This window comes from Anoplophora glabripennis, unplaced genomic scaffold, assembly GCF_000390285.2.
Source record: "Anoplophora glabripennis isolate ALB-LARVAE unplaced genomic scaffold, Agla_2.0 scaffold5, whole genome shotgun sequence".
Classification (NCBI taxonomy): domain Eukaryota; kingdom Metazoa; phylum Arthropoda; class Insecta; order Coleoptera; family Cerambycidae; genus Anoplophora; species Anoplophora glabripennis.
The window spans coordinates 2,357,234-2,383,348 of NW_019416525.1; the positions used below are offsets into that span (position 1 = coordinate 2,357,234).

Sequence of the window (26,115 nt, forward strand, 5' to 3'; positions counted from 1 at the left end):
GTGCAAAGATGTACAACGTATTCGCTTGTACAGTCGTAACCTTCAGTAAAGAATTCTTTAAACGTATGTCCCTTAGTTATCCCTCCCGTTTATTTCGTATATTTTTTTGGAATTGAGATTTTTATTCTTTGTATCGTACTTATTGCAAGTGATCAAAAACAAAAATTGTAGAAGCGACGCATTATTTTTTAAATCGACTGTATTTAATTTATTTATAAATTTAAATGCAGGGTAAAAAATAATATTCACGCACTTTTCCTACACACTACATTCATTACTGCAAATTTTCCTTCTAAATTGATTGTACCAGTACCATCACATATTAACCTTCATGAAAGAGTACGGCATCTCGTTACACATAATCCAAGGATCGATAACGTTTGAAAATTTAATACATTTACCTACCTGTCCAGTGTAATTCTCTCGAAACTTACGACATGTATGTTCTATATGTATCTGTAACAGATACTGATGCCTAGTAGAAAGTACATTTTTTACCAATAAAACCAAGTACAAATGCTCTAAGAGGAATTGCTTTTCTTTTTATGGCCTTAATTTACTAGTCATTTAGAATTTCACAAACGGTGCAGCTACAGGGCGAGCCACAGTACACCCCGGTCTGGCGATGTAGATTTTATCACCGTCGTCTCAGGGGTTGAAAACCATATCGGGAAGAGATTACGTATTAAATTTTCGCACACTCTGTAACTTTGTTTTTGCTTTGCCATCTAGGAAAACATGTTTTGTTTTAGAAGCTTATCGTTGTATTAATATTTTTTTCTCTGTTTTCTTTAAAAATTATGTAAAATTGATCAAAAAAAGGTAAAATAATCAAGTTTTTTGGATAATTTTTTTAAAATATTTTAATTGCTCCGAGGGCATTCTAATTTTGGTTAAAAAAAACTTTAGAGTATAATAAAACAACACACCAAATTTAATTAAAATCGGTTTGACTGTTTTCGCAAAATAATTTTTTGAAAAAATTAAAAAAAAAATTTTTCGAATTTTCAAAATGATGCACAGCCTCAAATAAAGCATCTAGCTACATGAAAATTTTTTCACATAGAAAAGACCGCTCAACCTTTTAAATGGTTTTTAAAAAATTGAAACCGGTTCATTAGGAGGGCCACAGTAAATTTTTAAAGTTAACACCCTTTTTTTTATTTTTAAGCAATTAGATTACATTTATCAATTTGCAATTTAGTTTTTGTTCAAAAATTATAATGTACAATTTTTTCTTAATTTTATCTGTACTTATTTAACAAAAAAATTAATTTCTAATAAATAAAAAAATGTTTTTTTAATTTGTTTAAATAAAGCCCCTCCGTATATTTTTAAGCGTTGAAAATATCGAAAATCTAACTCAGGCGTCTCTAGCTTTTCGTACGAAGATTCCAGCAAACCAAACCGCATCTTTCTAGGTCGAAAAATAAAAAAGTTACGGGCTATTCGCTAGTTTCAAAATTTTTGGGTGGGTCACGTGACCTAACAAACAACCTTTCATATCTTTTTAATCGTTGAAAATATCGAAAAACTGTTTCTGGGGCGCCGTTCTTGGTGATAAAAATTCATAATATTTGAAATTATTCAATATTCTCAAAACACACATACATAGGTATTAAATTTTCGAGACCGAGAGAGATTAAATTAATTAAATCAAATTTAAACAGGACATAGCTAGTACAATTCGAAACATCGCCTTAATGTTAAAAATGCTGTCACCTCCGTTCTTGGTGGTGAAAAATTGAAAATTTCTCGTCAAAATTTGCTCGGCAGCATGGAGAGCGGCCAAACCACTTGATTTTTTTTTTGAAATATTCCTTAAACGTTGTTCTTTTGCAGTTCACTGCAGAAAATAAGCACGGGATAAGCCGTGAAGGGGCGGAAGATGGATCATTTTGGGAATGAAGTAAAGGTAAATAAACTACAAAATATTATGAAATAAACCCTCTGATTTATTCTTAAAATTAAAAGTCATACAATTGCTCATGGTTAAGCCTACTAAATAATAATTAATAATGATAACCACTACGTGACGTATTGTACGTCTAACAATTGAATCAACAATATCAATGGCACTGGTTAAATATCACCCGATTCTATAAGTATATGCATAAGTAACAAATAATTTTGTTATTTATTTACAGTATAATAATAATTGTAACTTGGAGATTAAATATAAGTAATTCCAAGTAAATAGATCATTTGATTTTCATTTAGTTAAAATATTAATAAATTTCGAACTAAAAACTATATCAACAAATTATTAGAATTATTATATCACACGTTTTCTACACAGTCTACAAAATAAATAATCAACACAAACATATATATCTATATACAATACGAATTAAAATATCTATACCAAAAAAACATGTAACACAAAATAAAATTATTGTCGTATTTTCACTAAGAATCATTGGTTTTTATCAAATTAAGTTCTTTGGTCGAATCCCTAAACGAACTGAGCAATCGTCAAATAAGAAACCAAACTGACCTTTTAACTAAATAAAACTGCGTTAAAATATTAAGTTAAAATAGATCTATTAACTTGTACTTTTTTTTTGGGGGGGTAAAGGGAAGTAAACGAAATGCAGAGTGTCCGTAGAGTAAACATGTTAATAAGAGCGGAGGGAGTAGGTACATCAGTCAGGGTCACTCTGCTGCATGTGACTAGAAATAAAGGAGTCGGGGGGGAGCGTGACCTGTGGGCGCCCCGTGACCTGTCCGTAGCGCCCTTCGCTCGGCCGCGGCTGCTTTAAAGGTACTCAATCACAGTAAGATTCAATTTCATCCATCTACTACGAAAAGCATCCCACGTCTCGTCCTACCTTTTGAAGCCTACGACGAGCAGTCGCCACCAAATTAAAATTCAACTCGAGCAATTTCTGCGATTATAAAACTTTCCGTAAAAAAAAAGTGACCTGTTCGGTTTAGAACCCCTTACTTAATCGTAATAATTTGGCATGGAGCGCTCGAATTATCGACCTGGAAGATATCTTTTCGAACATAATCTGTATTACGTTGCGGCCGTATGGATTTTGCGAGAAGGATAAGATGCTTTTCATTTCGTGGCAACCTTACGTACGATAGTATATAAATATATATTATATACATGTGAACTATGATGCCGTTTTTGCAGCCTCAACTCACCTATACTCTCGCCCCTGGCGCTGGTTATTCTCAAGCACGTCACTGGTGTTTTTCCAAGTGAAGCAAACCCCTTTCGAGGCAGGGTGACGTGATTGTGACGTGAGGCGTCGAATAAGGGATGTTTTACAGGGAAGCTGGCTGCACGATGAGCGGAGCAAGCTCGATTATAACGTTTCTAACTAGGCTACGGTAACAGTATCAATATTATTGTAATACTAAGGCACAGACCCAGCTCACTGCTTGTTCACGCAACAAGCACATCCGTGGAAGACAAGCATCGCTGGATATTCTACCCAACATAGGAACGGAATTGAAACACGCCACCAAAATGGGGCCCCTGACAATGTCGTTCTCTTTTCGGCATCCGCGCGTCTCCTAAACGCACCTCGAAAAATATCTGAGAAAACGCTTCGATGCTCTTTATTGGTTTTGCGGGAACGCGTGGATCGTGAGCGAAAATCGAAGAACTGTCAGGGGCGAAGTTAGTGGGCGCTATTGAAACTAACGTATTGACGGTGCCCAGGACAAGAGGACCAAGTTGAAGGTGTGTCATCGGTCCTTCGCGGAGGTTCGCGCAGCTCGTCTCGGCACCGGCGTCTATCCTAGAGTATACATGAGAACTAATCTACACCTCTACATTTACTTGAGCAGCCTCTATATGCGCACAAAGTCGCGAGAAATTATCAAAATCCAACAGAATCATCACACATAAATTGGCAAGAAAGCTGCAGAAGATGATAAGGCAGTTTGTCGTTGTTTTCCGAAGTTATGGCGACTTTGGTGGTGGTAATTGATCTTGTTCCCGAGAAGCGGAACTTTCTAAAGCGTCGCTCGCTTGGAAAAATCTGTCCGCGTCGCACATTAGGTTTGCACTGTTACAACACTGTCCTGTGTGTTCCGTGGATGACGCTGCAGCCGTCGCCTCGTCCATCAGGATTATCGCGTTCGTTTCGGGGTTGGCAGGGTGAGTTATCATATTGAAGTCTTCCTGGTCTAACGTGAACAAAGGGGTGCTCCACCTCGGTATACTATTAGAACGCGGGGTACCTGCAAACAAATCCCATTTTAATTCACCGAATAACACACTTCACATCTATTAGTTTATTACAAATGGATAGAGGTAACACATCTAAAGGATCATGTGGAGTTACGCAAGGACCCATACTTGGGCCTCTTATTCAGGATTTATTATGTAAATTAACAACTTCCTTAAAAAAAGCTGTAAAATATATTTTTTTCTTATTATGTATTGTAATACAGGGTGTCTCAGAAATCAGTGCCAAAATTTTAATCACGCATTTAAATTATTAAGAGCAGCAACTTTTGCCTAATAATTCACACTCATACTTTTGTCAGTTTATATAGTCAGGTTCCAATATAATTTATATGTATTAATATTCTCTATTACTTGTTCGTTGCTTTCGGGAAATAGATGGCATTTTTTCTTCAAATGCTATTTGTGATCGTGACGTCCTTTAGAATATGCCGAGGGGTGTGCCACAAGTAATTTTTGGTGTACGTTTGAGATATTATACTTTAAAATTACTTTAAAAGTATAGAAATTATTTATTAAAGTATAAAAATTACCAAATTCTTTGGTAAATTACAAAAATTACAAAAAGTATGTATGAAATTACAAAAAGTACATATTAAATTACAAAAAGTACAAAAAATTACCTGATAGAGTACAAAGATTTTTAAAATTATTCTTTAAAATTACTGAAAGTACTTAAGTAAAATGGTGTGATTAAAAATATTTCATACGGACTAACTTCTGTTGCTTTGCCTACATTTACCTACCTAGGTACTGTTGAAAAAAACAGTCTAGTTTGTTTATAATAAAAATTTGTGTGGAAAATAACAATAAAAGTAAAAATCTTACTAATAAAACAAATTGTGTTTCTAAATTAGTAACGGAAGTAACCGAACAAAAATATTGAGAAATTTTATGATGAAGAGTAGTTTATTGGGAAAATAATAAAGTATGACGGCATAGAAATAATTGTAAAAAATTGTAAACTTTTATTTTAAATTTAATATAATATAAAAATAGCCTGAAAACCAAATAAAAGTAGCTTTTCTAATTAAAAAAAAAAAGAAATAACAAATTAGAACTTAAATAAACACCAACAATGAAGCAAGTCCTATTCAATTTGTAAACCTTTAAGTAACACACATTTTTCTAATCTCTTTATCAATTCCTTGTCCATTTTTTGCTTAAAGGGCATCCTTTGTATTCAAATATGAGTTTTCTTCTGAATTCAAAGAGTGACCGCAAAATCCGCCTGTTTTTTGAGACTTTGACAGAGGCGACAGGAAAAATCTTAAAAATATCCATGAAAAATGAAAATGAGCATTACTTTCAGTTTTTCAAAAATTTTCGAAAATCACCCTTATTTAGAGATTGAAAAGACAAAAAAAGTGAACAAATTAAGAATCATCAACAGTTGTAAAACTCCAAATATGTTGTTATCAAAATAATATTATGAACGTGAAAATATCTAATTTCGTATTTGATACGGTCTTCTCCGGATTGAAAATCAACCCTTAATATCCCTAAAGGGGTGAAATCATCCCCTAAACGCCAAAAAATGCTAAAAATACATTAAAAGTTACAACTGTTTTTCTTTTTCTTTTATACGTTAATAACCCACAATCACTAGATCCGAAGGAAAATATCCCTAAATGAGGGAAAAACCACCTCTAAGTTCAACCATATACGTATAAAAGAAAAAGAAAAAAATTGTAACTTTTAATATATTTTTTTGCATTTGTAGGCGTTTAGGGGATGATTTCACCCCTTTAGGGATATTATGGTTTGATTTTCAATTCGGACAAATCCGTATCAAATATGAAATTAGATATTTTCACGTTCATAATATTATTTTGATAATAACAAAGAAATATTCGGGGTTTTACAACGGTTGATGATTCTTAATTTGTTCACTTTTTTTGTCTTTTCAACCCCTAAATAAAGGTGATTTTCGGAAATTTTCGAAAAACTGAAAGTGATGCTCATTTTCATTTTTCATGACGAGTATTTGGATATTTTTAGAATATTTTTAGGATTTTCCCTGTCGCCCCTGTCAAAGTCTCAAAAACAGGCCGAAAAATGGCTTTTTTTGCGGTCACTCCTTTCGCTATCTAGTTCTGCCAAAAAAAAAAAAGATTTTCTTCCAAAAAAGCAAGGACCAATTATTTCATGATACGTTATGCCACACCAGACATTTATTTTTTTTAACATTTTTAGCCCAGTATCTACAATTTTGAGAGGGAACCACGCCATTAGTTGTGAATGTTGATGCGTCATAAGTAAAATATTGTGATGAAAGAATATGTTTTCAATTTCTCGCCCATTGTTAAACAAAAGTCCAAACGACGACCATCATCTCCATCAAGCAATTTATAATTAAACACTAGTTTAAATGGATATTTTGTAGCATTCTAAAATTTTTTGAATATGAGATCAACTAATATCTGTTTTCTGACTTTTTCCTGGATTGTCTTGTACAGAGTTTATAACTATAACAGTAGCAACATCGTTATCATTGTATTCTTTTTTATATATTCAATATTCTTTACATCACCAGTGGTATCAAATTTTATAATTAGCTTGCGATCTGCTCTACATTTGTATACTTTTCATCAAAAATCCCACATTTAAGCATTTCTTGAGTTCCCGAACAAATTTATTAAATACAGTGTTTTTAATGAAAACAAAAATTAAAGGCACTGCATAGGGAAAAATTTCACATTTTGAAATATTTTGGAAGCCTGGAATGATTTATTATAAATTTGATTACTGTCAATGACTTCCCAAGATATGCAAAATTTTTTATCAAGAATAACTTTTTCTCAAAAATCAATAAAAAACGTTTACAAAAGTGCGGTACCCCATTCGGGAACACACTGTAAATATATATTGTGGAAAACTCATTACTCTGTGGATTAATACACCAACCATTATCGTCGAATTACACTCACAATGTTTTACCTAAATATTTATTAATTATTATTAGCTTTTGTAGTTTTTTTACTTTATTGTAAGTGTTATTTTAGCTAATTCAAATAATTTTTTTTTTTAAATTACTCCCAACTAATAAAATCTAATATTTTCAAAGAAGTATGCAAATAAGTGCAGTTACTTGTAAAAACAAATGTTTTCCTTTTTTCAAAATAATAATTGGCTTATGAAATTGCATACATCATTAAAAATTATAACAGAATTACAAAAATTATTTGAAGAAGTCTATTAATTCTTATAAGTATGTGAAAAAGTCTACAAAGTACGAAAGTATATTTAAAAATTACAAAAAGTATCAGAACAAATCTATAAATTACTGAAATTACGAAATTATATCAATAAATTATGAAAATTACTGGTAAGTAGCAAGGTAATTTTAAGTAATTTAAGTAGGTGTACGTTTTACTGCTGAGTGGCACACCCCTCGGAATATGCTTTTTATAGGCATTTGTGGGTGTGACCTGATCTTGAATTGCTCACCCTCGGTTTCCGATATAACTGATCTTTTTGTAGGAATTTGTATTGAATTAAAGACGTTCTTGTGTCGATAGGTGTGAAATATTTATCTGTTCATATTATAGCTCCATATAATGGGTGTTCTTTATTATGGAAAAATGATCTGAAGGATTTTTTTTTTATTTTACTTAACGTTAATCTTGCTTTACATGAACTGGGATGTAGTTTCGTGTATTTTGTTAATTGTGTTCTGGTTAATATGTTCAAAGTCAAAGTCTGTTTTATTATAGCAAAGGAGTATATGAGGATTGAAATTATAATTATTGACATACCTCTCGACGTACTCACGCTGGGTGAGTACATACTGAGGTTCGTAGGGCTGATAACGCCAGACATCCCTGTCATACTGGGGTAGCTGAAGAGCTGCAAAGAAAGGAAATTTACGATCATGTTTCCACAATCCCCGAATCTGCTGTCCTAAGGAAGATCACCGTATCTTAAGATCCAAAACTACCTCAAGACAGAAACTAAATCGTTTCGATTAACCGACAAGTTAAAGATAGGGGGTCTTCCTTTGGACGACAGTATCCACTACCAACATGTCCCGGCTGCCCGTGGAAGTGGTTGAAGGAATAGTCTCTGTTGGGGGAGTACGGACTACTCGTGGGCACCGAGTTCCTCTGCGAAGGCGATTTTCGCCTTTCGTGGCTCCCAGGACTCAACGGTGGTGAAGAACTTATTTCCGGCACTTCGTCTGCCGGCGAAGCTTCGCTGCATGGAGGCGTTATACTGGCGGGAGGCGAGTTAGTTCCGCTCATCGTCACGTCTCCAGTTGATCGGATGATGGCCACTGGTCGAGCCATCGGGGGTAAGGGGGGCGGTGGGAGCATTGTCGAAGGGAAATATTGCGGTTTCGGACTTCTCGATAAGTTAGTTTGCATCTGTAAGGAAATAGTTAGAAATAAAGTAAACCGCAAAGGAAACAAATAAGTCTCCTAACCTGTGCGTTTTGGTTGCTGTCCGTTTCCTGACAAACAAAGGTGACGAAATCCGAGAGGGAGTCGTGACCATTTTCCGGATATTTTACTTGGTTCGGGTGCTGGTGGTGAGGTTCGGGACTGTGCTGGTAGAATAACGTGCTTGGACTTGCTTGAGAACTGGAAGACACTAACGTGGTATTCTGAGGCATCGCTAAAACAAGAATTACATTAGACCGTGTATGGAACATTTAAGAATAGCTACTTACAATATGTAGCTGAAACAACCATTGCGTCCACAGACGACGATCGGTCCCCAACGACAGGTCCTTGTTCAGGATAGTTATTGCAATAGAAAGCAGGATGTTCCAGTTTCACACTGTTCATGTTGGGTTGCGGATCTGACAATTCGTGTAGTATCGAAGCTAAAAATAAACAGAATTAGTAGATAATCTCTCTTTGTGATAATGTAATTTACATTTGGATAACTTCCATAATTCCTTTGATGAAAATACTCCAGTGGCTAATATAATGTCATTACATACTACTCCGTTATAAGGATTGTGGGTGTATCCTGTAACTGGAAATAATTTCTGTTTATGTCAAGTCAAACGCAAGAACAACAAAAAAGTTCTTTGTTTACTTCAAATTGTCAATTCAGTGCAAATTCGTTATTTTAATAGTTTTCATGTAGATTATAATTACAGCCTACTGCTATTTTTCACACCCTTTCCTTATAACTCAAGCCATTTCACAACAATTACACCGGCACACAATATAAAAAAGTCATCTGTACCTTTGATTTGACCCAATGTATTTTGACGTGCTGATTCCGAATCTGAAGTCCGTTTAGCTCAAACGCCCCCAAAATTTTGAGTAAACGGCAAAAAATCATATTAATGAGAGTGAGAAAATGTAGAAAGAGGTTTTCTAGATTGGATCAAGTGTTCTTCTCATAAATTTTGTCGCAATATCGCAATATATCGAAAAAAATGAAAATTTTTAATAAATGTCACTGATGTGAATTGCTTCCAAATAAATTCGACTGACTCGAGCCAGGATTTCTTTGATGTTGCTCTTACACTTTTCTTCTCTTTTCTTTTCGAATGACCTATGTGCGGATTTCTCTTTCTCTTCTGTCTGACAGGAATCTACCGTTGTTGATATCCCATCTTCCTTGATGTCGATCCTCCACTTATATCTTAATTGAATCTTTCTCCTTGTTTTTCACTGTAGTTTCCAAGGTTTTGAGGAAAGTAGTCGAGATGAAAGTGTAGGAAGTGCAATTTATGATCCACCAAGCAACCTAACTGTTTTTTTGCGATACTTGAGTCTCAATAGACTTTAGATTCAAATTCGACTCTACAAAATTTGATCTAATCTAATCTAAAAAACCACTTCCTAAATTTTCTTCATTTTACATTTTTTTGCAAAATCTGTGGGGGGGTGGGGTACAGTTAACAGACTTCGGACTCGAATTCACCGTATCAAAATATATAAGAAACACACTTGATCAAGGTCAGTAAAAAAAAATGACGTGATTTTTGACGATTTTTCGCTATGATTTTGCGATTTTTACAAAATTTGGGGAGACGCAACTCAAAGACGTCTATTTTTTGCCAATTACTCAAAATTTTATAATGTTTGAGCTAAACGGACTTTAGATTCAGCACATCAAAATACACAAAGCCCACTGGATCAAATCAAAGGTGCAGACCACTTTTTTATTTTGTATGTGCGTGTGTGTGTGTATTGATCAAGGATGGAATATAAGATCCCCATTTTTTGTTACAGGTACCTAATGTTAATTTTAAAACTTAGAAGGCCTTTTTGAAAATGATATTTATGTTTGAATCTTGAAGTAAACAATTTCGAAAATGAAGTATTTGATGAAATTGTTACCAATTACCATACCCAAGGTAAAAACATGAACTAGCTTACCTTTATTTTTCCGTTCTTCTTCTTTTTTGTTGTTGTTATTGTAACATACACCGCTTAAAATTTCTGAAAAAAAATTGTCGGTTAGATTTGCGTGCATTTAATAGTACAGTAAAATTTAAAGGATAATACATCCGTACAGGGTGTATTCAAACGAAGGAGTACAAAAATCTCGAGCAAAATTATGATAATTGGGCCAAATATACCTAAAGTCTGAAATTGCTCAATTCGCAAGTTACAGGGTGTTACAGTTTAAGTATCTGGAAAGGTATTTGACATAGATTAAATAAATAAGTCGTCACTTTGGGCTATTTACGTATTTGTGATGTTTCTCGAAGAAACAATTTAGGACTAAGGTATATTTGGCAAATTATCAGATTCTGGCCTCAACATTGTCCTTCAAATAGAGATGTCAAAGAATAAATTAGGAACACGACACGAAAAAAAAAGAGAATCCCTTAAAGCTGTAACGAGAAATTGCTCGTTCAGGCGAACATTCCATGCTAAGATGACGTAAGGTATTATAAACTATTCTTATTATAAATCAAGGAAGGTCTAAAAATAAAGAAATAAAAGCGCAATATGATACATTTCCAGAGTGCAATGAGGAAGAAATAATTGAAATTGTGCATGATCAGGGACCAGGAAAAAATAAAATGTCGTGAAGTCTTGCACTTTTGCTCAACATAAAAAAAATCGTGATAACATTACCTTATTTTAAGCATAGTTTGCGATATTTACCGTGGCTGTTGATGAAGTTGGCCAGATACAAATCCAGTTCCCTCACCGACACGTTAATATGATATGGGTTAACGCACAGTCCGGGCTGCGAGCAGTCCGGGTTCTTCTCCAACCTCTCGCCGTCCGTACTCTCGAGAGGTATCGCCTTGAACAGTATCACCATAACGAGATCGAGACGCCAAACTTTGTCGGCCTGGCGCAGGCAGTCTATTCGGCGCATTTTGCCCTTCTGGTCTGGATTAGATAGGACACACACAGCGGGACGCTTCCCCGTTATACTCAGCACGAAATCCTCCCGGCACTCTTGAGTAATGTCTTTTCGCAGTTTACCCAGCAAGCGGGACGCCCACTTCTGCTTGACTTCCGCTTTCTCATTCTGAAAAATGTCGCAAGTCCTCGTCAAAAGCCCCACGTTAAGCGCCAGCGTAATATCATTCGTTACGCGATAGTAATATTTGATCTGGGAACGTGTGAACACAACGAGGGTTTCTTTGAGTGTAAAAATTTCACCTTCGTGGTGTGTGCAGCCTTGCTCTGTTAATTAACCGTTTCAAAAATAGCCGTTTAATTCGTTTAATGTCGAGGTAGTCAAAATTAACACAGGATACTACTGTAATAGTATCTAAAAATAAACACTCTTTTATTTGGGCTCATCTTCGTTATGTTATGCTGAAATATGGCTGTAGAGATTATATTTACGCATAATTATAAAACTGAGCTAATTTTGATACGACATTCGAAACAGCTGTCGAATTGTGTAACTGCATTAACTATTTTAAATTTCTTCGGGTCTCGAATAAGTACCTGCGCCTGTTAGTGATGTGTTTCCATTAAATATTAAATACATCTTCAGTTATCAACGGTCACAGGTCTGTTTCAATGACAATGACTTATTACAGCCCACTTACTATACTCGGTATGTTATACTAAAAATAGGGGGCATCTTAAATAACAAATTTTTCACTCGGTGAGACGCAAATAAAAACTGCAGTGTCACTATAACCAAAATAAATTTTAAGTCTTTTCTAACCGGTTGTTGCGAACAGCGAATTTCCAATGTATATAGGTTATTTATGCTTTACAGTTACTACAAATAGATTCACATGTCCGAAAAGTATAGTTAAACCTTTACGTCAATTGTTATTAAATTATTACGGGGTTAGTTCGAAAAAGTTAAGCCCGAGTTTAAGAATTGTGTCTATTTATTAAATTACCTGAAGAGCCTCCTTGCACTGCCGCTCCTCCTCGAGGGACATTCGCTTTTCGTGTTTTTTGTAATACTTCCTTTTTGCGGCTTGCAGATTAAACCACGTGTAGGAAAAAGACTTGACGAAAGGCAGCAGGGCCTCGATGAAAGGATGGAACTCGTCCTGGTAATTAGGGCACATTAATTCACTTTATCCTGCCATTCAATCGTCATATTTAGCAAAAACTTAACACATATTCAATTACGGAATGAAAAAAAAAAAATCTAACATCGATCTGTTTGTTCTGACAGCGCTTAAGGTGCTGCAAAGGCTAACTCGTTTGCATACTGAGGGAACTATGTACGTTTTAAGTGTAATACTTGAGTTATGCACATATATCCCTAGTCCCTTCTTACTTACGATAGTATTATAGGTATGCGTTAGTTAAAAATTTCACCTCTACCACAACACGTATTGGTTTTACGTCAAGTTCTTAACCACGCGTCCGTAGGTTTAATTTTAAATTAAGGCAAAATTCCGAAATATAACTGAACAGAGAAGCTAAAAATAAACGTACCGCGGAAACTGTTCACAAAGCGTGTATACGAGGCACGTATAATATTGACAGTATAATTTAAAATACATTTTTAACTATAAGTCCCGAACAGTTGTGTCGCATCACATTCGCGTTATCAGAACTAACAGATTTTAAAATGAGTTTCTACGATAATATCAAAATGCCCCTAAAACAAATATTGGTGTGGTTAATTAATAGTAACTGCCAAAATGAAGAAAGATAGAGTAAGGAGACTGGAAGACAATCGAAAATGTTTATATTATAAGCCGATGTAATAGACTGCACTGCCTCGAACGTTACAACTGTTACCAATAAACAGATAATTTTTGCAGCAGTCGCCCTGTGGTGCACAGGGGGTGTAAAAACGTAAGGGGTAACATTTGCAACGTTCAATATAAAAGTGATACAACATCGATCTGTGACCACCTTGTATTTTGAACGGCGAGGCCAACGCCTTTGACATCGGGCATCGGCAATGTAGAAGTATAAGCCCGTTGGATCACGTACAAACTTTGCATGCACAAAACAACAATTGCAACGCACAAACAGAAACAACAACCGTATGAGAATGTGTCGCGAACGTATCCCGGCAATGAGATGCATTTAAATTAAGGATATATACTCGGTGGGCTCGGCCTTATGGATTTCTCGGTACGCATTTCTGATTGAGAAGCAGAGGGGCTCTAAAAAATGCCGAAGCGTACTCGTTAGGTAGTATATATGAGGTTCCAGAGTAAAGCGATGTTGTATACCGCACTTTGCTTAAAAAATACTGCTGTATGTGTAATTCTGTAATAAAATTTAATTTTTATAGAATATCGGATTGTGCGTCTGCCAAAAAGTGTAATAAACCGGTTATATTATTGTAAACCTTATGAGACGCTAATGGGAGGATTTATTTAAAAATATTTTTCCATTTCAATGGCTACAATTCTGTAGCGGAGATTTTGTCTGAAATGTAATTGTTGCTTTATTCGCAGTTCATAGGTCTCTTGATCAAACAATTTAACAATTGACCAGTTTGATAAAAAATGTATATGCAGTTATGAAATATTTTATTTTTCACGCTATTTTCCTTTATAACGAAAGATTCGTAGCCTCTACATACACATGCTGATCGGAAACAAATTGGCCACACTTCAGCTCCTATTAAATCGGTTTAGATCTAGTACAATTTTGAAAGTTTAGCGAAATTATGACATTTAATTAGACTAAAACGTCTCCAAGTAATATACAGCGTGTTCCACACTTGTGTCCTGAAGAGTAAAAAACACTTTTTTATTTGTAAATTTATGAGAAAATTCCTACTTGCCTTTAAACTCTTGAAACATTTACTTGAATTTATGTATAGAATGTTAAATATTTAAAAAAATAAATAAGAGTGACCCCAAGTACCTTAATCTTTTGAAATATTGAAGGGTCACCATTAGTAATTCCAAGAATGTTGTAAATATCAATTTTCAATTGTTTTTTGAAAATATAATTACTTTATTTAATATTGTTTAGGTAGCTTATGATTCTAATAATTATATCAGAAACTGCTTATCAAAACATTAATTTATGAATAAAAATTCAATGAATTTAGATCGGAACTTTTAGAAGATCATAAAATTACTCAATTTAGATTTATTTTTTCCTAACAATATCTATTAGATGATATTCTTCGATATTTCAAAACATTTTGGAAAGCTTGCAGTCAGTTTTACTTTTTTTTATTTAACATTCTGTATGTAAATTCAAGGAAGCAGTAACATATTTAAGAGTTTGAAGACACGCAGAAATTTCATAATGAGATTTTCTCATAACTTTAAAATTATTCTGAAGAGTTATTAAAAACGCCCTGTGGAATAGAAATGACGTACTCAAGTTTTGAAAATACTAGTGATGGCTATAACTTACCAAAAATGGCTAAAATGACCAAGCCAGTCGAAAATTACCATGGAATATTTAAAATGACAATACCTCCTCTCTATTTCAATCATTCCTTTCAATTCAGTATTTACAGTAGTCAATAATTATTTTTCTTTCTTAAATATGGTTAAAGGTGAAATTTCGGTCTCGGACTACTTAGTGTACGTGAAATCAGAAATATAAACTGCAGAAAACGGTATAAGAAGCACAACAGAGCACCAGTTCGAATAAATTTTAAATTTTTAAGTTTTAAATTTAAAAATGACACCAAGTCCAGCCATTTAGCCGTCACTGCAAAATACCTTAAAAATTTGTTATTTTAGATTTAAATTTCATTTATTTGTTATCGCAGCTGCGTACTCGCCATTTTCGCGATTCGAAAGATGGTTAAATGAGACGAACGAGCGGCGCGATTCCAAAATTGAGTCGAATTAGATTGGCGTAGCAGTTTCGGGTGGAACTTCGACAATTTAGAGCCATCGCTGATCGAGTAGAAGAAAAGCGGAGGTAGGTCTTCCATGTCTTACACCCGCGTATACTCCGTTAGATTCCGACTATTTATAACGCCGTATTTTTAGCCGCTAGCGGCGAAGTGACATAGCGAAGAGGGAGAACAGATGGTACGTTTCGGAGTTCGTATACTCGGGGACCCGACGTGAAAATCTGGCGTGCGTGCGGAGAGAAATGTCAAGCGGATTGATCAGGCATGCAATTAACATCGATTACAAGTAAAAGGGGTGACCCACGGTGCGGTCCGCCCGACGACATAGTAGCAAATGAGCAGATAGCAAACAAGTACGACGGTGCAGATATGAACAGACATGAGACAGAAACAAAACAGTCAATAACAGTCAGTAAACATCAAAATCAAACATGTCAACATCGAGGGCCGCGGTCAGGCCGGCCGATGGACCGCAGGGGTGCTCTCGGTCCACGGTCCAGTCTCGACTGGAGACTGGAGGGACCAGTGTTGCCAACCATAAATTAAGAACAGTCGCTGCGGTACTGTAAAATTCCGCTACACTTCGCTGTAACTGAAATATAATCAAAATAGAGTAAGTTTTGGAACAGATTGTTGGAATTACATAAACCGAGGATAAGTTCTTTCATTTTGTCAATGACATAGTAAAAAGTGAATAATTTTATATACAGTGTGTCTGGTTATTCATGTTAACAGCCTTAAATATAGGTAGGCTGGGGGAATCAAATGGGAATAATTTTTTATGGCCTGCTATGATTTTGTAAGTGAGTGCATTTTACAGAAAATCACGTTAAGGATTTTTATAAATGTAACACCGTGTGATTATTCTGCGTTCCCCAAAATTGATGTGTATATCTTCCAATACATATTTTTTCTTCAATTTTGGTACACAATCATTATACATAGAATAATCTTGCGGTGTTTTAAAAGCAATATATGAAATCATAAAGAAATATCTCGGAAGTATGATGAAATTGCTGTTGTATTAAAGGGATTTACATACTTTGAATTCAACTAGCACCATTTTTTACGAATTTACTACAACTATTTCCTAGCCTAACCATTAGAAGGGCATGATACAGTCTCAATTGAAACGAGACAAAATTATAGCCGAAAGGTATGAAGTAACAATTGAATAGGTAATAATACATATTTTACAAGATTTGAGTTTAGTTTTCATTGCAATGAATAAATTGTGTAATACAGCAATGACAGTACCATCTTCCAGTGCAAGTTGTGAGAGATATTTTAGCAGTGTAAAGAAAATTAAAGATTATTTATTAAGAACAACTATGGGTCAAGATAGGCTTACTGACTTGGTTATTTTATATGTTGGCAAAAATATTGTAAGTAAAAAATTTAGATTTAGAAGTAATTGTAAGTATATTCGTTTGCTGCAACGCATAATAATAGATGAAAAAAAACACTTTTCTAGTATTTTGTGTAGATACTATTTACCTATTTATTTGTTTCACTGGCCTTAACGTTATTTTTGTTAACTTAAAGAAATATTTTGAATTTTATTAAGACATAAAATGTTTTGGAAAATCCAATGCTGGCGGCGCCATGTCTGGTTCAGACCTCTGAAATTGACTGTGAAAAACCTCACATAAATTATCAACCCTTTCGACAAAATTGATTTAAAAAAAAAAACAAGTTATCGTGCTTTATATCGCTTTCTCACTAACATAACTACTGAAGATAATCAAGACTAACTTGACTGTTTTTTAATATTTAATTCATCTCCTTTTTTTATTGTAATGGAAATTTAAAAAAAAATAAAATAATTTTTTAATTTTGTCAGAGGTCACAAATAGACTATTCCGTAAAATTTCACCGCAGGAATATTATATTAGGTATGGTGGAAGATATCCAAGAGAAAGTGTTTTAGTCAAGATAGCCATGGAACCGGTGTATATTGATATTTCTCCGTTATTGTTAAACAGATCTTTAAATGTTTTATTAACAAAAAAATACTACAAATAACCACATTGTGTTCCAAAGAATGGATTATGATCCACGCAAGGAGTCCACGTCGTTCTTTCTATAGGTGATTCTGAAAGAAAAAGTAAAAAAGGGAAAGATGAAATAATTTATTATGACCGCAATGAAAAAATATTGAATGAGGTGGATAATAGACATTACAAAAAAAAACTTGATTTAAAACTGGATTAAGATATAAAACCTTTTATAATAAAATGTTTTTCGTAATAGTAAATTTAAAGAATTGTTTAGTAAATTTAACAGCGGAAAACATACCCCAGTGGTTCCATGGCAATCTTGACTATGTGCAGCATCGGTAAGTAAACCAAAATATTGTGCAAACTATGCAAGCAAATATATGACATAATCATCTTAGTTAGAAAAAAAACAAAAGTTTTGTATCTTCCATACGAAACAGTCAAGGTTTTTACATAATTCCTAAGGCTTTGGTGTTTAGTATATTTTTTTATATAAAGTTAAAAAATGTAAAGGAGTACAGTAAGCGTTTGAAACATTTTATTGTCCATGGCTGTACTATCGCCTGAAATCCGATTTATACAGCAAAAAAATTCGACATTTTGGTGCTTTAGATTGGAAACTTTTTATCGTCCACATCTGCACGAAAATTATTGACTTCTTCCTCTTTTATTGTTTTAATATTGTTAGAGGGCCGTGGTTTTTTATAAAGAAGTGGGTGCATTTTTGACCGAATTAGTTCTGTCGCCAGTACGTCGGTGAAAAGTGTCCGGCACGGATAAGGTTGGCAACACTGGGAGCGACCGTCCGGGCCGCGGGAGCGAACATTATACAAAACAGAATAACACTGATGTTAATCATGTTAATTACATATCACGCATGACGGCGCGGGGGGAGGAGGGAGGGTAGCAGCGGGTAGGCACCTGTCCAGAGGACGGCGTCTGCAGGTACGAGGACACATCGGGCTCCACCATGCAGCTGCGCAACGTGTCAGGGATGAACATTCCTCAGGGTCGCGTCACCGTCACCGGCAGGCGGCGTGCTGCGTGCCGTGTCCCATCACCAGGAACTTTAAGGGCCAACGGTACGTCCGTTCCTCACCAGAAAGTCACACAGTCACTCTTTGGCATCGCCGACGCCGACCTCATCGATTTCACACTGCGCACTGCGGACCCCGTCCTGGTTCCGACGGCAACGACGACGACGACGACGACGATCGCAACGACACTCGTTTTTTCCGTTGTCGCCGTCGCAGCGCACGATCTGGTCGCGACCGAACCGAAACAGAGGCACTCAGGTGCACTGAAAAATGTCCGCTCCTCTTCGGCGATCGCTATTAATAAAGGGTAACCGAAACTCGGGTCCGCGCTAGCAAACGACGCGTGTATTTATATTCCGCTGCGACGGCAGCGTCGGGACGCGGTTTCTGGTCGAGCACTGGCCGCCGGCCGCGGCGGTATCATGATGTGTGGGTACCGCGGTGCCATGTGTTCGTTTCCTTCTAGTCGGGCCGGGAGATGCTCGGACGCTATGCGGCGACGCGAATGCGAATTTCCACCGCCGTCAGACGATTTTCCTAACGATCGCTAACGCGCGCTGCAGTTGCACCACCGCAGATTTACGGCGGCTGCTTGCTGACCGTACATATTTCTCCTCGAATTTTCTGATTTTATCGGTTGTATTCTCAACCTCCAACTTTTCTCAAACGCACACCATAACAAAAACCTAGTTGTCTTACCAAATATGAGATTTTGTGGAACTATTATTTTGTACATAACATAGGTACCGGGTGTTTCTTCTGTATAGGCTTATTTCCAAAGACGTTTGCTATCGGAGTTACTTACACCCCTTCAATCTATTTCTCGCAAGGGACTCATTCAGTAATATTTAATTTATAATTTCTTTTTACTAAACCTTATATACGAGGTGAGAAAATCAGGTCGTTAGCTTTAATATTAACGTAATAAATAATAATTTCCGATTCTCAAAATGTTAGGAACGGTCCATGCCATTTGTGACGTCACACCACTCGATTGGCTCTCCGCCATTGCTGATTGTCTCAACTTTATTTTCCCCTTATTTTTGTTATAGTTTAAGTTTTCTCCTTATATAATAATATTTTTCCACTTGTGAAATAAAAAATTAACCAAAAATGTCTTTGTGCCGAAAAGACTAGTTAAGGGTTATGTTTTATTAAATTATTTTCGCCTAACTATAAATCACACACTGACAATAGTAGATAAGTAAAAAATACGCGTCACTGTGTCACTCACTTCAGTTGTAGACTCGTGCAAGAAGGGTATAAGTAATTTTTTTTGAAAAATGTATAGGTAAAAATCATCGATGTTGACCGATGTTATTACAAAACATAATATCCCTAGTTAAAACAGAAAATAGACGTTTTCAAGAAACATCGATGTATTGTGCTCGTCCCTATGGGACACCCTGTACAAATCGGGAAACTCAAAACATTAGTCTCTTTAATTAGGAAAACATTTATTTTTTTTATCTAAATTTCAACGTGCAAGCAAATGGAAAACTGAGATCAGAAAAAAAACATTAATTTGTATATTCACTTAAAAGCAGATCTTCAGATTTCTCTTTCTTATTATGAGTGATTTAGAACAATATGCTCTTGACCATTCCGGACATATTCCGAACTTTTGTCGGCTTCGTCTACTAGCGGAAATGGTCTGATTACTTTGTTATTGGAATAATTTCTAAACGTTATTTTTTAAATATACAATAATATACTATTTACGTAGACAAATATAGTAGTTAGTATAATATACAAATTTTAACAACAGTTTTATTTTTATTTCTTCCAATTTTTCCGGAAATTTTGAACCTCTGGTGAAAATTAACACAAAAAGTTCAAATGAAACGATATAGCAGTTTGAAAATGACCTATTGATGTTTTTTTTTTAATATTTTTAATACTACTTGAAGTATCAGTACCTAGAACATTTCGTACAAGTTTTCGATTATTGTTGGTTCATATTTATTTAGAGTCAAAAAGTGGACTGCGGAAATTCATTTTTTCATAGTTACCTATAAAAAAAATGTGGAACTTTTTCTGCCACTCTTGACAGTCGAATTAAAGGGCCTCCTGTCGAAGTTTTCGAATTTTCTCAAAAACTATGTCCTAACGGACAGGTCTGCCAATAATTCGTATCATAACGTACATTACATTAGCAACATTTTCTTGTTGATCGATTTTCCTCAGTTCTAGTACTAGTAATTTGTTTCTTTTTCTGAAAAGTGAATCTGCCCACTATCTTTTATAGTCTTGTAATTCCTTCTTCTCAAACGTGGTCAACTGAACATTGTTTGCTGGCATTTTGCCAAAGACAAACACGTGATTTTTACTTTTCTACGACTTTGCAAATGGTTTAATTTATACGAATCTATAATTAATCGTTTTCATTATTTTCCAAAGATAATTAGGCTCAGTCTGAATTCCATAATAAAATGAAACCATTATATCATGTGTTGTACTTATATTTTCAGGATTCCAATTATAGAGTCGCCAGCGTAAGGTTCACAACAAATGTTAGTTAGCTGTGTCGTACGACACCTGGACACGAAGTATAAATAACGTGAGATACAAGCGCTCTCTTAATCACTATTTTGTTACAAAAATGTTTTTTGTAACAAAATCAGTTTTGTATGTAGGGTGGGTTAGTTTTTAATGAGTACTTACAAATAAAATATTTTATTAATAATATCTTATACGACAAATATTCAGTATGGTTTTTCCTTCATAAAAGGATAAGTCTATACAATTGTGCTAAATTATTTCTAATAGTACTTCGTCAAAGAAACGTGGACCAATAAACAACGTTTAAAATTAAGAAAGAAAAGGGAAAGAAGAACCTGGAAAACTGATCAATGCAAAGAGCTATACTTTTTCCATCGCAGAAAGTGTCATATTGTGGTTGACTGACGGTGCTGTAACGAGGCCTTTCCATTCCCTGTAAAATGAATTTACTTATATTATTAAAAAATAATAATAATAAAACACCCAATATACAGTGTGTTTTGGAAATAGGGGCTACCAATTTAAGGACAGATACAATCTCCAAAAATAATTACATTTTTTCCTATGGACCAGCAAGACCTTTCCGAAAAACAGCATAATGTATTGAAATTTGGGTAAGTTTTCAAAGGTACTAAATGCTAAATGCACACAAAACTCGTCGTCCTAGGCTGACATCCTAACAACCGCGATAAAAACTTTTGCTGTGGTAAAAATTAATAAGAACCTTTTGCAAAATATTTTTTATTATTACAATAGCGCAACCTTTCTGGACATTTGGTAATAATGAATCGGGTACGAGAAATTCAAAAATACACTTCGCTTGCCCCGAAACCTACCCAAATCGACGTCCCATGTAAAATCAGATTACATTTTAGGAATTTATACTCTTGAATTGGTCTTGGAAAATTTTTTCAGCATTTTCAATGGCCAAATTAACATTTTTATTTTTCCAGCTGTTCAAAATATTAACAATAATTTATAGAAAAGGGATCCGCTTAAAAATTGTATTTCTTCTGCAATTTTTTTTGTGAATGAGACGTAATGGTAAATCGGGTACCAGAAACTCGCATATGGCATCAGTTTGGCAGTATCTCGTTTACTTTTCGAGATACCTGCGATAATTTACCGGAAGAAATAGGAAAGTCTCGAAACAAAAATCTTGTTTATTGCGTCGGATTGTTCATATGTCGTTTATTGTTCGAGATGTGGAAAAAAATAAGCTACAAGCAGTATTTTTTGAAAGTCCAGAAGAATTCTCTCATAATGTGTTGTCATCAAAGTAAAATTTATACCTACGCTTATCTACGTTCTAATATAGGTACTATTGCTATGATGAAGGATTACAGTAACTTACTCTATACTCATTTATATCTAAGTTAATGTCCTCCTCGGAATATCCCTTCATTGCCTTTGTTGCCACTGGCCCCATATAGTTGTTAACAACAGCGAACTCCATCAGAGACATAAAAACAAAAACCGAACAACTGGACATCCACACATCAATGGCCTTCACGTAAGATACAGGAGGCAAAGATTGTTGCGACTGTGTGTTCTGGGTAGCTAAATTTATAGTGTTACACAGAGTGGCGTTATCAAACTTCGCCAACTGACAAAAGGTTAAATAATTTTTAACTCCGAAATTGTACGTGCTAGCAATTTGTCATAGATCTGTTTCGGATTTTGATTTGAACATATTGTTTATCAGCTGGCGAAAGTTTCTGATAAGTAATAAACTTCGAATTACCTAGTGTAAGTAGAGATGTAACACCTAGTGTTACACGAGCAGGTATGGCTTCTGGTTTTATCCAAAATGATATCCATGACATCACTACGATTAAGGCTGATGGTATGTAGGTGTGAAACAAATGATATCCTAAGCGCCTTTTTAAATTAAAAACAACTGCCAAACAGGTGAAATTACCTAAAATTTTTTTTTTGTTGAAAGAACTCAAATATGTAAGTAAATACAAGTGTATATTTAAGTTAGGTGCGACGTTACGTCCCTCACCAGTAGAATATTCTATGGTACAGTCGGTTGTATAATTATTGGAAATATCTAATTGAGGCAGTTCTATTTCAGGGTTAACAACAAGTGGATCTGTCATATTCCATATAAAAACTAAGTCGTGATCTGTATGCGACACTAAAAAATATAAGAGTTAAAAAAATGCGTACATATCGAACCACAGACGTACAACTTTCTATCATCATCGTACAAATTTGTGTATCGTGAGGGTACGTTTCGAACTTCATAGCGCAGGACAGCACCAGGGTCAGCCTAAAAATAACCTATATTTTTTTGTATTATCATTTCGTATTGGCGGGAGCGTAAAATATCATTTTAATCTATTTGGATTTCGTTGTACGAATGACAGATTGTTGCGAAAAATATGACAAAATACTTACTTTGACATGTATAACAGTGTCTTGTCGTGATACAGCCAAAGATAATGATTGGGGATAGTCATTTCGTGAAACGTGACACTCTTGGCGTTTTTAAAAAAACAGTCTGGCCTCCAAATACTATGCAACCAGTCTACGTCTAATATTCTGTACTCTTCGCTCATATTTTCTGGAAGACGAAGTCTTGGATCGCGCCAACTTTGGGCTAGGAATATATCGGTAACATACGTCTACAAAATATAATTTATAAGGCAATCGTATGCACATTGATTAGATCATTTATTGTTTATAAATTGTTAACTCCTAAATAAGGCGAATTTGCGTGAGTGACATATCAGACGAATTAATTTTAAAAGCCTTTAAATCCGATCCTGTTAAGGTGGTACTGACATTCAGTATATTATGTAAGTGTAACAATACATCAAGGGACAATGTAAATAATATTACAATAAAATACTTGCCATCGATTCTTCGTTAATCGAATCCAAAGAAAGTACGGTTACATGGAAATACACAATGGTTGGTTGTCCCTGCAGTTTTGGCGCGCGATTCTTGTCGTAATGCTTGGGTTTAACAGGTAAAATATCTCTTAGTGACAAACTGTTTTCTTCGATGTAATCGCGAATTCTGTTTTTGGAATGATTCTTACTAAAAAGCGAATATAACGGAAGATTCACTTAATACCGATTTTTTTTTTAAATTTAACAAAAATTTCAAATTAGTACTTACAAAGTGTGAGTGGCCACTGCGTACGGTATCGAAATATACAGAGTTAATAGCATGAAAATGTTCATGATGAAATGTAATTTTGTCTCGTGTTTTACCTACTACCTAAGGGCTAGCTTATAATATAATTTAATTATCCTGTAATGGGATTAGAGTCAGTCACACAATCACTAGAATGCAGGCGTTTCATTATGCACATATAGAAACATAAGCTCCACTTACAAACTAACCACCTGTCTTATAAAATAACTCGTTTTCGTTGCAGCGTAGTTTTAGCACGGCTTACAGACAAAATAAAAAATTAAATAATTTGAATATTTTATTTCATAATTAATTTACTAGATTAATTACATGTTTAAAACAATTTTAATATCTGGTTTATGTAGTTCATGTAACAAAGACAACATCCATAAGACATAGGTATCTGACATTTCTGTTTATGTAAAAACAACAATAATTGTTTAAAATACATTGCTTATCCATTTTTCCATGTACAAATAAATGTGGGTATAAGAAAAAATATATTTGTTTCTAAAAAATCTTGATTTATATTTTACAGTTCATGAATAAAAGATAATTGGAAAATGTCAGTCACGCAATGCAATTTCTATTTTCTTTTATCACAAAACATACCTCTACTTTCAAGTAAGTCAGTAATTATCTTAATTCCCTAGTTATTACATACTTTTCAGTTTTCCAAAAATTAAAAGAAAAATAAAATACCTTCTTTTAATACAATATTTTTCAAAATAAATAAACATAAAAGAACCATTATGTCACTTAATAAAGAAAGTTTCTTAAAATTCCTAATTTTGAGTCATCGTGATAAGATAGATGTATCGTAGATTTAATTTAGTATTTATCACATTAAAGTGGACTCAGAGGAGCTAGTGGAATCAATGATTATGCTACATGCTCCAATATATCAGTTTCAGAGAAAGCTTGGATGGAAAAAAATGTTTTTTTGTTTCGTTAAAACTCGCCACTGCAAAAATTAAACTGTTCTAAATTAACAAATATTTAATATAAAATTATGGATTCTTCTGCTACTTTCATCCTAAAAAATTGCGATTTACATTTTATAGTATTTTTGTTAAAAACTAAACGATTGGTAAAATGGTAAAAGAAAAACAGAGGATATGTATTTGGGATTTTATTAAGTATTTAAAAATATTGAGCGAGCAGCGCTGCCGTAGAAACTGGAAATTAAGTAGTATTAAAACTATTCACATTAAAGTGAAAGTACATAACATATTTTTGATAGTTTGGCAGGAATGTGCCAGGTGAAGTATGGAGTTTTGCAAAAATTAATAATAAAACCGATACTGTGTATAAACAGCAACTGATATAGCTTATATCATTTATTTATTGGATATAATGTAAAAAGTATATGTAATGCTAGTGACCTTGCATTTTTTATCATTAATAGTGTGTGATCTAGATGAACTAATTATCAAACAGATCGCATTAGAATAATCGACTGTATCACTGGTTCGCAACTCACTTGTTAAATAAGTGTAATTTACAATGAGACAAACTGTTTAGATGCCATTTGATATTAGAGATCCCGTAACTAATCAAAAATTTAGTTGATAAAACAAATTATTCAGTTATTAAAAAGAATATTATCTAAGCAATAATTTTTTTACATAAAAAATGTCTTCGAATTAATTTTGCACTGGATGGATATTTGACATTATGAAAACTTTAGAATTACTAATAACTTTATTTTATTGCCTTTAAATATTCTCTTATCATTACTATAATATTTATTACTTATGTACGTTAGCCTTTCTTCTAATTAAATTTTAACTAAATTAAAAACATATCAAATGTACATATTAAATGCATTCTCTAATCAAGTCTTCAAACAAGTGTTTCAATTTTCTAGGTAATTTTGTTATGTGCATGAATTTTAATACAAGATTTAATTTTTAGTTACATTTTATATTTTTAATACATCTAGTCCTTTAGAGATTCTATTTAAACACAGTATTTTGGTGTTTTGAAAAGTAATATTGCCAACTTGCTTGAAGCTTAG

At 34.3% G+C, this 26,115-nt stretch overlaps 2 protein-coding genes across 8 annotated transcripts; both read right to left on the minus strand.

Moving 5' to 3' along the window:
• Positions 1–2,557: 2,557 nt before the first annotated feature.
• Positions 2,558–18,853, minus strand: LOC108906835 (nuclear factor 1 X-type). Of its 7 annotated transcripts, none has more exons than XM_018710251.1 (11): positions 15,267–15,770; positions 14,953–15,116; positions 12,504–12,659; positions 11,290–11,665; positions 10,552–10,614; positions 9,089–9,190; positions 8,880–9,035; positions 8,634–8,824; positions 8,233–8,574; positions 7,966–8,056; positions 2,558–4,200 (listed from the first exon to the last, which is right to left on the minus strand). In XM_018710251.1, the coding sequence occupies exons 3-11, from the start codon at positions 12,543–12,545 to the stop codon at positions 3,920–3,922; spliced, it is 1,644 nt and encodes a 547-aa protein (XP_018565767.1). In that variant the 5' UTR covers positions 12,546–12,659; positions 14,953–15,116; positions 15,267–15,770; the 3' UTR covers positions 2,558–3,919. The 7 variants fall into 7 exon arrangements, with proteins under 7 accessions (XP_018565767.1, XP_018565766.1, XP_018565765.1 ...); XM_018710250.1 differs by having other exon boundaries at positions 14,953–15,148; XM_018710249.1 differs by lacking the exons at positions 14,953–15,116; positions 15,267–15,770 and adding an exon at positions 18,328–18,853.
• Positions 18,854–21,203: 2,350 nt separating this feature from the next.
• On the minus strand, positions 21,204–24,142 carry LOC108906752 (glycine receptor subunit alpha-2). Its single transcript, XM_018710106.1, has 8 exons — positions 24,078–24,142; positions 23,810–23,996; positions 23,352–23,578; positions 23,141–23,223; positions 22,954–23,088; positions 22,690–22,866; positions 22,300–22,505; positions 21,204–21,378 (listed from the first exon to the last, which is right to left on the minus strand). The coding sequence occupies exons 1-8, from the start codon at positions 24,140–24,142 to the stop codon at positions 21,220–21,222; spliced, it is 1,239 nt and encodes a 412-aa protein (XP_018565622.1). The 3' UTR covers positions 21,204–21,219.
• Positions 24,143–26,115: the final 1,973 nt, after the last annotated feature.

Bases quoted from the DNA above. Each gene is read 5' to 3' on its own strand.
- LOC108906835 (XM_018710249.1), bottom strand. From the start codon at position 18,408: ATGTTCATCCCTGACACGTTGCGCAGCTGCATGGTGGAGCCCGATGTG. The intron at 9,191-10,551 runs GTAAGCTAGTTC...AATTATTTCCAG, and splicing joins AGAAGAACGGAAAAATAAAG to TTACAGGATACACCCACAAT. The intron at 8,057-8,232 runs GTTGGTAGTGGA...CTTTCTTTGCAG, and splicing joins TCCACGGGCAGCCGGGACAT to CTCTTCAGCTACCCCAGTAT.
- LOC108906752 (XM_018710106.1), bottom strand. From the start codon at position 24,142: ATGAACATTTTCATGCTATTAACTCTGTATATTTCGATACCGTACGCA. The intron at 23,224-23,351 runs GTAAGTATTTTG...GGTTATTTTTAG, and splicing joins ACACTGTTATACATGTCAAA to GCTGACCCTGGTGCTGTCCT. The intron at 22,506-22,689 runs GTAATTCGAAGT...CTATAAATTTAG, and splicing joins TACATCTCTACTTACACTAG to CTACCCAGAACACACAGTCG.